The 12066-nt window shown below is 40.6% G+C and overlaps 1 protein-coding gene across 2 annotated transcripts in view; it reads left to right on the forward strand.

Moving 5' to 3' along the window:
- The window catches only part of LOC106591039 (relaxin receptor 2), a 269349-nt gene that overhangs the window by 49945 nt on the left and 207338 nt on the right, over positions 1 to 12066 (forward strand). For both annotated transcript variants that reach the window (XM_045690183.1, XM_045690182.1), the window contains exon 5: positions 4929 to 5000. In XM_045690183.1, the coding sequence (XP_045546139.1) occupies positions 4929 to 5000 (72 nt within the window). The remainder of the gene's footprint in view (positions 1 to 4928; positions 5001 to 12066) is intronic.

Here is a 12066-nt window from a genome sequence, read left to right on the forward strand (position 1 = left end):
AGGGAAAGATGAATGTAGAAAAGTACAGAGAGATCCTTGATGAAAACCTGCTCCAGAGCGCTCAGGGCCTCAGACTGGGGTGAAGGGTCACCTTCCAACAGGACAACGACCCTAAGCACACAGCCAAGACAATGCAGGAGTGGCCTCGGAACAAGTCTCTGAATGTCCTTGAGTGGCCCGAGCCAGAGCCTGGACTTGAACCCAATCAAACATCTCTGGAGAGACCTGAAAATAGCTGTGCAGAGACGCTCCCCATCCAACCTGACAGAGCCTGAGACGATCCTCAGAGAAGAATGGGAGAAACTCCCCAAATACAGGTATGCCAAGCTTGTAGCGTCATAACCAAGAAGACTTGACGCTGTAATCGCTGCCAAAGGTGCTTCAACAAAGTACTGAGTAAAGGGTCTGAATACTTACGTAAATGTGATATTTCATTTTTGGGGGTTTTATACATTTGCAAAAATGTCTAAAAACCTGTTTTTGGTTTGTCGTTATCGGGTATTGTGTGTAGATTGATGAGGGGAAAATAACGATTTAATCAATTTTAGAATAAGGCTGTAACGTAACATAATGTGGGGAAAAAAGGGGCCGAATGCACTGTACAGAGAGCTCTAGTTTGGCTTCCTGAACTCGTTAGGAACTCTCCTTTCATCTCATATTAATCTTGTTCAGCTATCACCAACAGAAAGTAGTTTTTTGTTTAAAATCTGTTATTTTAATAATTATTTTAGATTAATGGCTATAAATTGATCTCTGAATGTGCTGTTGTGATGAAACCACCATCTCCTGCTGCACTACGATGTAACGATCGCAGGCATGTGCTTTATCAGTTGCTTTGACATAGGGTTCAGCCAGGAGTTGACGGACAGTCGGAAGAGCGAATGAAATGGTAGAAGGGACATCCCTTAATCAAGACATTTCAGATTTCACAACCTACATCACACAGGGTGACAAAATATGCTACTGTGCAAGCTATTTCGATCTACGGTGTCCACAGATTGATTTATAAGCATGATGGTCAGATCTGGTAGCAGAACCACGTAGGTCCCCTAAACAGGTGACTACATCTAATTAAACTAATACAATTTCTCACCTCCCTCCCCTTTGTTTTGTGGGGTCTGGGAAATTTTTATGTAGCAGGACTGAAAAGCTCAGTTCTGGTGACTTTTTAGGACATTCTATTCCAAAATAAAATTATGCTAACACCATCTAAAATATAATTTCCACCTCCAGAAATGAGCCCAATAATATATTGGTAAAATTATGAATTACAATTATTTCATAGCCTATGCATGGTCCATATTATCAGGTATGCTATTACTGTAGCAATAAGCATTATCACTTGTAGCCCAACTGATGCAGCATTGTGTCTATAAATAAATAGGCTGAAGCCTGGGGTTGCCTATCTGCATTTATCCTATTGGGCTAATCATTAGCCAAATCACAAATGATCTTTTAACTATACTGTACAAAAATATAAACACAACATGTAAAGTGTTGGTCCCATGTTTCATGAGCTGAAATAAAAGATCCCAGAAATGTCCCATACGCACAAGAAATAAGCTTTTTCTTAATTGGATTTATATCCCTGTTTGCGAGCATTTCTCCTTTGCCAAGATAATCCATCCACCTGACAGGTGTGGCATATCAAGAAGCTGATTAAACAGCATGATCATTACACAGGTGCACCTTTTGCTGGGGACAATAAAAGACCACTCTAAAATGTGTAGTTTTGTCACAACACAATGCCACAGATGTCTCAAGTTTTGAGGGGGCTTGCAATTTTTATTTTTTATTTATTTATTTCACCTTTATTTAACCAGGTAGGCAAGTTGAGAACAAGTTCTCATTTACAATTGCGACCTGGCCAAGATAAAGCAAAGCAGTTCGACAACATACAAAAACACAGAGTTACACATGGAGTAAAACAACATACAATCAATGATGCAGTAGAAAAAAAAAATAAGACTATATACAATGTGAGCAAATGATGTGAGATAAGGGAGGTAAAGGCAAAAAAATGCCATGGTGGCAAAGTAAATAAAGTATAGCAAGAAAAACACTGGAATGGTAGATTTGTAGTTTGAAGAAAGTTCAGAGATAAAATATAAATAATATGGTGCAAAGGAGCAAAATAAATAAAATAAATAAATACAGTAGGGGAAGAGGTAGTAGTTTGGGCTAAATTATAGATGGGCTATGTACAGGTGCAGTGATCTGTGAGCTGCTCTGACAGCTGGTGCTTAAAGCTAGTGAGGGAGATAAGTGTTTCCAGTTTCAGAGATTTTTGTAGTTCGTTCCAGTCATTGGCAGCAGAGAACTGGAAGGAGAGACGACCAAAGGAGGAGTTGGCTTTAGGGGTGACCAGAGAGATATACCTGCTGGAGCGCGTGCTACAGGTGGGTGCTGCTATGGTGACCAGTGAGCGGAGATAAGGGGGGACTTTACCTAGCAGGGTCTTGTAGATGACCTGGAGCCAATGTGTTTGGCGACGATTATGAAGCGAAGGCCAGCCAACGAGAGCGTACAGGTCGCAGTGGTGGGTAGTATATGGGGCTTTGGTGACAAAACGGATGGCACTGTGATAGACTGCATCCAGCTTGTTGAGTAGGGTATTGGAAGCTATTTTGTAAATGACATCGCCGAAGTCGAGGATTGGTAGGATGGTCAGTTTTACGAGGGTATGTTTGGCAGCATGAGTGAAGGATGCTTTGTTGCGAAATAGGAAGCCAATTCGAGATTTCACTTTGGATTGGAGATGATTGATGTGAGTCTGGAAGGAGAGTTTACAGTCTAACCAGACACCTAGGTATTTGTAGTTGTCCACAAATTCTAAGTTAGAATCGTCCAGAGAAGTGATGCTGGACAGGCGGGCAGGTGCAGGCAGCGATCGGTTGAAGAGCATGCATTTAGTTTTACTTGTGTTTAGGAGCAGTTGGAGACCACGGAAGGAGAGTTGAATGGCATTGAAGCTCGGCATGCTGACTGCAGGAATGTCAACCAGAGCTGTTGCCAGAGAATTGAAAATTCATTTATCTACCATAAGGTGCCTCCAACGTGGTTTTAGAGATTTTGGCAGTACATCCAACCGTCCTCACAACCGGAGACCACATATAACCACGCCAGCCCAGGACATCTGACTTCTTCACCTACAGAATGGTCTGAGATGAGCCACCTGGATGAAACTGTTGGTTTGCACAACCAAAGAATTTATGCATAAACTGTCAGAAACCATCTCAGGGAAGCTCATCTGCATGCTCATTGTCCTCACAAGGGTCTTGACCTGACTGCAGTTTGGCATCGTAACCAACTTCATTGGGCAAATGCTCAGCTTCGATGGACACTGGCACGCTGGAGAAGTGTGCTCTTCACGGATTAATCCAGGTTTCAACAGATGTCAGACCGCGTGTATGGCGTCATGTGGGTGAGCTCATGTCAACATTGTGAACAGAGTGCCCCATGGTGGCGGTGAGGTTATGGTATGGGCAGTCATAAACTACGGACACCGAACACAATTGAATTTTAGCGATGGCAGTTTGAATGCACAGAGATGCCGTGACGAGTTACTGGCGGCCCATTGTCGTGCCATTCGTCTGCCGCCATCACCTCATGTTTCAGCATGATAATGCACGGCCCCATGTCACAAGGAACTGTGTATAATTCCTGGAAGCTGAAAATGTCCCAGGTCTTCCATGGCCTGCATACTCACCAGACATGTCATCCATTGAGCATGTTTGGGATGCTCTGGATTGACGTGTATGACAGCGTGATCCAGTTCCCCCCAATATCCAGCACAGCCAATGAAGAGGAGTGGGACAACATTCCACAGGCCACAATCGACAACCTGATCAACTCTATGTGAAAGAGATGTGTCACGCTGCGTGAGGCAATACGGTGTATTGCCTGCTTGTCAGAATGCATGTTTCCCTCCCTATGGCACTTTTAACTTAAATTCTCCTCGAGAGGAATATTTATCTTGCATGGAACACACAACAACAAGCCGACTCGGAAAATAGACCAGCTATTCTACTACTATGTATGGGGTTGTTTCATTAGTCCTTTTGTTTGCTGAGGAAAAGTAAAGGTGAACTGTTCTAGCATCTTCAAAGTGCGCCTCGGCAGCAATAGTTTTGCATGTTCCATATTTTTTTGTTGTGGTGGCAATGATTTTGCCGTGGCGCAGCGCCACAGCTAAATGACTGCAGCAGAAACACTGATGTGGATGCTACCATCATTACGGATAATCCTGAATGAATCGTGAATAATGACGAGTGAGAAAATGTTACAGAGGGTCAAAGATCATACCCCCAAGATATACTCCCCTACTATTTGTAATGGTGAGAGGTTAGTATGTCTTGGGGGAATGATTTTTGACCCTTTGCAACTTTCTCACTCATTATTCACGATTCAATCAGGATTATCTGTAATCATGGTAGCATCCATATTCATTTAGAAGTGTTTAGAAACATATTCTGTTCCTATTTACAATAAAAGTGAATCCAAAATGACACAATACATAATTTACCATTCATTTCTATTGGGCACAAAATAATCTGAAACACAACCAAAACAAACAGCAAATGCATCCAACCAGTTTGTAGAGTCACAAGCTTAATGTAATTGCGTGCTAGGAATATGGAACCAAATACTAAACTTTTGACTACTATATTTATAAGAATCTTTAGGGATGTCAATCATTTTGAGAAAAAACAAAAGCTCGTTTGATGTTCCATCTCAGCTCTAATTATATAATATATCACATTCATCTGACAGAATAGAGGATCTCATCAAGGCTGATGGATTGGATTATCAAGTAGCTTTATGTGTGGATCGGATGTGTGTGTCTGTGTGTGCGTGCACGCATCCGTGCGTGTGTGTGTGTGTGTCCCCCGTATAACCATAGTAACAGTGCAGTGTTCCTGTTGCAGGTCTCTGAAGAGTAACGAGATAAAGAGACTGTCGGACAACATCTTCTCCAAATACACACACCTGCAGAGACTGTGAGTACCATACTATACTATACCTTACTAAAATATACTAAATGGGGATACCTAGTTAGTTGTACAACTGAAATGTGTCTTCTGCATTTAACCCCTCTGAATCAGAGAGGTGCGGGGGGCTGGCTTAAATCAACATCCACGGCACCCAGGGAACAGTGGGTTAACTGCTTTGCGGAGGACGACAGATTTTTACCTGGTCAGCTCTGGGATTTGAGCCAGCAAACTTTTGGTTACTGGCCTAACGCTCTTACCGCTAGGCTACCTAATCATACCACATTATAGTAAACCATACTATACTATACTAAACCATACTATACCATACCAAACCATACCAGACTATAATATACTACCGTAATTTCCGGACTATAAACCGCAACTTTTTCCCCACGCTTTGAACCTCGCGGCTTAAACAATGACACGGCTAATATATGGATTTTTCCCGCTTTCAATTTTTTTTGAAAGGAGATGACTTCAGTGGTTTCAGTGAACAGGAGGAGGAAGATTGTGACCAATGACTTTCTTGGTAGGCTACTGTTTACTGCAAATGTTTTATTTTTTGTTACAAGCCATGTTTCGTTAAAGCCTATTTATTTTTGTTACAAGCCGTGTTTCGTTAAAGCCTATTTATTTTTGTTACAAGCCGTGTTTCGTTAAAGCCTGTGTAAAGTTCATTTGTTTCAATGTACCGGTAGGCACCTGCGGATTATAGACATGTGCGGCTTATTTATGTTCAAAATATATTTATTTTTTTAATTCAGTGGGTGCGGCTTATATTCAGGTGCGCTCAATAGTCCGGAAATTACGGTAAACCATACTATACTAAACCATACCATACTATACCATACCAAACCATACCATACTATACTATACTAAACCATACCATGCCATACTAAACCATAACAAACCATACCATACTATACTATACTAAACCATACTATACCATACCAAACCATACCAGATTATACTATACCATACCATGCCATACTATACAGTGCCTTGCAAAAGTATTCACCCCACTTGGCATTTTTCCTATTTTGTTGCATTACAACCTGTAATTTAAATAGATTATTATTTGGATTTCATGTAATGGACATACACAAAATAGTCAAAATTGGTGAAGTGAAATAAAAATATAAAACATTTTAAAGTTTAAAAAACGGAAAAGTGGTGAGTGCATGTATTCACCCGCTTTGCTATGAAGCCCCTAATTAAGATCTGGTGTAAGATCTTATCTAAATAAGATAAAGTCCACCTGTGTACAATCTAAGTGTCACATGATTTCAGTATATATACACCTGTTCTGAAAGTCCCCAGAATCTGCAACACCACTAAGCAAGGGGCACCACCAAGCAAGCGGCACCTTGAAGACCGAGATCTCCAAGCAGGTCAGGGACAAAGTTGTGGAGAAGTACAGATCAGGGTTGGGTTATAAAAAATATCCGAAACTTTGAACATCCCATGGAGCACCATTAAATCCATAATAAAAAAATGGAAAGAATATGGCACCACCACAAACCTGCCAAGAGAGGGCCGCCCACCAAAACTCATGGACCAGGCAAGGAGGGCATTAATCTTTGGTCAGCGACCCACCTCAACAACATCCGGTGAAATTGCAGAGAGCCAAATTCAAATTACTTAAATAGTAATAATAAACATTCATGAAAATACAAGTGTCATACATCGGTTAAAAGATTAACTTCTTGTTAATCCAGCCGCTTTGTCAGATTTCAAAAAGGCTTTACGGCAAAAGCATAACATGCGATTATCTGAGGACAGCGCCCCGCTTACAAAAGCATACAAACATTTTCCAACCAAGCAGAGGAGTCATGAAAGTCAGAAATAGCAATAAAATACATCAATTACTTTTGAAGATCTTCATCTGGTTGCAATCACAAGGGTCCCAGCTACATAACAAATGGTCCTTTTGTTCGATAAAGTCCTTCTTTATATCCCAAAAACTCAGTTTTGTTGGCGCGTTTTGTTCAGTAATCCACTGGCTCAAAGGCGGTCAATAACATGCAGACGAATACATTCTAATAGTACCGGTAAAGTTTGTCGAAACATGTCAAACAATGTTTATAGCTAATCCTCAGGTTGTCAATTATCTAAATAATCGATAATATTTCAACCGGACAATAGCGTATTCAATAGAAAGGAAAAACAACAAAGAGCGTGCACACAGTCACGCGCGCAAACCAGTACTGCAGGATTCCGTAGTCCCCTGACCAAAAGGTCTCATTCTTCTTCATTTTTCAGAAAACAAGCCTGATACCATGTCTAAAGACTGTTGACATCTACTGGAAGCCATAGGAACTGCAATCTGGGCCCTAAAACATTACATAGTCAATAGGCATTCAATGGAAAACCACCCACTTCCTGGATGGATTTTCCTAGGGTTTTTGCCTGCTATATCAGTTTTGTTATACTCACAGACGTTATTTTTAAAGTTTAAAAGTTTTAGAAACGTCAGAGTGTTTTCTATCCAATGCTACCAAGTATATGCATATCCTAGCTTCTGGGCCTGAGTAACAGGCAGTTTATTTTGGGCATGTCAGTCATCCGAAATTCCGACCAAAAACCAGTATGCCAAAGAAGTTAATCAGAGAGGCAACAAAGAGACCAAAGATAACCCTGAAGGAGCTGCAAAGCTCCACAGTGGAGATTGGAGTATCTGTCCATAGGATCACTTTAAGACATACACCCCACAGAGCTGGGCTTTACGGAAGAATGGCCATAAAAAATGTTTGGTGTTCGCCAAAAGGCATGTGGGAGACGCCCCAAACATATGGAAGAAGGTACTCTGGTTAGATCAGACAAAAATTGAGCTTTTTGGCCATCAACGAAAACTCTATGTCTGGCGCAAACCCAACACCTCACATCACCCCGAGAATACCATCCCCACAGTGAAGCATGGTGGTGGCAGCATCATGCTGTGGGGATGTTTTTCATCGGCAGGGACTGGGAAAATGGTCAGAATTGAAGGAATGATGGATGGAGCTAAATACAGGGAAATTGTTGAGGGAAACCTGTTTCAGTCTTCAAGAGATTTGAGACTGGGACGGAGGTTCACCTTCCAGCAGGACAATGACCCTAAGCATACTGCTAAAGCAACATTTGAGTGGTTTAAGGGGAAACATTTAAATGTCTTGGAATGGCCTGGTCAAAGCCCAGACCTCAATCCAATTGAGAATCTGTGGTATGCCTTAAAGATTGCTGTACATCAGCGGAACCCATCCAACTTGCCAACTTGAAGGAGCTGGAGCAGTTTTGCCTTGAAGAATGGGAAAAAAATCCCAGTGGCTAGATCTGCCAAGCTTATAGACATACCCCAAAAGACTTGCGGCTGTAATTGCTGCAAAAGGTGTGTGTGTGTGTGGGGGGGGGTGAATAGTAATGCACGCTCAAATCTTCAGTCTTTTTGTCTTATATGTTGTTTGTTTCACAATAACAAATATTTTGCATCTTCATGGTGGTAGGCATGTTGTGTAAATACCATACTGAACCATATTATACCATACTATACCATACCATACCATAATATACTATACTATACCATACCGTGTCATACTAAACCATACCATACTATACCATACCATACCATAATATACTATACTATACCATACCGTGTCATACTAAACCATACCATACTATACCATACTATATACTATACCATACCATACCATACCGTACCATACTAAACTATACGATACTAAGTCATGCTATACTACACTATACCATGCTATACCATACCATATTATACCATACTATGCTATTCTATACTATACTCCTTTACTGGCGCAAATAGCCAACCAATCAGCCTGTTACCAACCCTTAGTAAACTTCTGGAATAAATTGTGTTTGACGAGATACAATGCTATTTCACAGTAAACAAATTGACAACAGACTTTCAGCACGCTTATAGGGAAGGACATTCAACAAGCACAGCACTTACACAAATTACTGTTTTGACTAAATTGACTAAATGACTAAATTGATGATCAAATGATTGTGGGAGCTGTCTTGTTAGACTTCAGTGCAGCTTTTGACATTATCGATCGTAGTCTGCTGCTGGAAAAACACAGAGGGTGTTCTTTAATGGAAGACTCTCAAACATAATCCAGGTAGAATCAGGAATTCCCCAGGGTAGCTGTTTAGGCCCCTTGCTTTTTTCAATTTTTACTAATGACATGCCACTGACTTTGAGTAAAGCCAGAGTGTCTATGTATGCAGATGACTCAACACTATACACATCAGCTACTACAGCGACTGAAATGACTGCAACACTTAACCTGTTATGGCTAGGGGGCAGTATTTTCATGGCTGGATAAAAAACGTACCCGATTTAATCTGATTATTAGTCCTGCCCAGAAACTAGAATATGCATATAATTATTAGCTTTGGATAGAAAACACTCCAAAGTTTCTAAAACTGTTTGAATGGTGTCTGTGAGTATAACAGAACTCATTTGGCAGGCCAAAACGTGAGAAGATTCTGTACAGGAAGTGGCCTGTCTGACCATTTCTTGAACTTCTTTGCCATCTCTATCCATTACAAAGGATCTCTGCTCTAACGTGACACTTCCTACGTCTTCCATGGGCGCTCAGAGCCCGGGAAAAAGCTGAATGACGTAATTCAAAGACCTGGCTGAAACACACGAGCGCTTTTGCTAAGTGGTCTATCAGAGGACAAAGGGCTTAGGCTCGTGCACTGGCCGCCCCCGTCTTTGTGTTTTTCCCTCTATTTGCCGAAACACAGATTCCCGGTCGGAATATTATCGCTTTTTTACGAGAAAAATGGCATAAAAATTGATTTTAAACAGCGGTTGACATGCTTCGAAGTACGGTAATGAAATATTTAGAAATCTTTTGTCACGAAATGCGCCATGCGCACGACCCTTATTTACCATTCGGATAGTGTCTAGAACGCACGAACAAAACGCCGCTATTTGGATATAACGATGGATTATTTTGGACCAAACCAACATTTGCTATTGAAGTAGAAGTCCTGGGAGTGCATTCTGACGAAGAACAGGAAAGGTAATCAAACTTTTCTAATAGTAAATCTGATATTGGTGAGTGCTAAACTTGGTGGGTGTCTAAATAGCTAGCCCTGTGATGCCGGGCTATCTACTGAGAATATTGTAAAATGTGCTTTCACCGAAAAGCTATTTTAAAATCGGACATATCGAGTGCATAGAGGAGTTCTGTATCTATAATTCTTAAAATAATTGTTATGTTTTTTGTGAACGTTTATCGTGAGTAATTTAGTAAATTCACCGGAGGTTTGCGGGGGGTATGCTAGTTCTGAACGTCACATGCTAATGTAAAAAAGCTGGTTTTTGATATAAATATGAACTTGATTGAACAAAACATGCATGTATTGTATAACATAATGTCCTAGGGTTGTCATCTGATGAAGATCATCAAAGGGTAGTGCTGCATTTAGCTGTGGTTTTGTTTTTTGTGACATTATATGCTAGCTTGAAAAATGGGTAGTCTGATTATTTCTGGCTGGGTACTCTGCTGACATAATCTAATGTTTTGCTTTCGCTGTAAAGCCTTTTTGAAATCGGACAGTGTGGTTAGATTAACGAGAGTCTTGTCTTTAAAATGCTGTAAAATAGTCATATATTTGAAAAATTGAAGTTTTCGGATTTTAGAGGAATTTGTATTTCGCGCCACGCCCATCATTGGATATTGGAGCAGGTGTTCCGCTAGCGGAACATCTAGATGTAAGAGGTTAACAAAGAACTGCAGTTAGTTTCAGAGTGGGTGGAAAGGAATAAGTTAGCCCTAAATATTTCTAAAACTAAAAGCATTGTATTTGGGACAAAACATTCACTAAACCCTAAACCTCAACTAAATATTGTAATAAATAATGTGGAAATCTAGTTGAGATGACTAAACTGCTTGGAGTAACCCTAGATTGTAAACTGTCATGGTCAAAACATATTGATACAGTAGTAGCTAAGAAGTCTGTCTATAATAAAGTGATGCTCTGCCTTCTTAACAACACTATCAACAAGGCAGGTCCTACAGGCACTAGTTTTGTTTCACCTTGACTACTGTTCAGTTGTGTGGTCAGGTGCCACAAAAAAGGACTTAGGAAAATTACAATTGGCTTTGAACATGGCAGCACGGCTGGCCCTTGGATGTACACAGAGAGCTAATATTAATAATAGACATGTACATTTCTCCTGGCTCAAAGTGGAGGAGAGATTGACTTCATCACTACTTGTGTTTATGAGAGGTATTGACATGTTGAATGCACCGATGTGTCTGTCTAAACTACTGGCACACAGCTCGGACACCCATGCATACCCCACAAGACATGCCACAAGAGGTCTCTTCACAGTCCCCAAGTCCAGAACAGACTATGGGGGGCACACAGTGCTACATAGAGCCATGACTACATGGAACTATTCCACATCAAGTAACTGATGAAAGCAGTAAAATTTAGAAAATTGATAAATAACACCTTATGGAACAGCGGGGACTGTGAAGCAACACAAACATAGGCACAGACACATTCATACACACACACGCTAACATATGCACTATACACACACATACACATGGATTTAGTACTGTAGATATGTGGTAGTTGTGCTGTCGGGGCCTGAGGGCACACGGTGTGTTGTGAAATCTGTGAATGTATTGTAATGTTTTTATTGTATAAACTGCCTTCATTTTGCTGGACCCCAGGAAGAGTAGCTGCTTTATTGGCAGCAGCTAATGGGGATCCTTAATAAATACAAATACCATACCATACCGTACCATACCGTACTATACCATACTATACCATACTATACCATACTATAACATACTATACTATACTACACCATACCATACCATACTGTACTATACTCTACTATACCAACCTATACTATACTATACTACACCATGCCATACTATGCTATACGATACTATACTATGCCATACCACACTGTACTATACTAGACTATTCTATACCATACCATACTATACTATACCATACCATACCATACCATACCATACCATACTGTATTATACTATACCAAACCCCACTGTACTGTACTGTACTATAG

This window comes from Salmo salar, chromosome ssa11 (assembly GCF_905237065.1).
Source record: "Salmo salar chromosome ssa11, Ssal_v3.1, whole genome shotgun sequence".
NCBI lineage: Eukaryota > Metazoa > Chordata > Actinopteri > Salmoniformes > Salmonidae > Salmo > Salmo salar.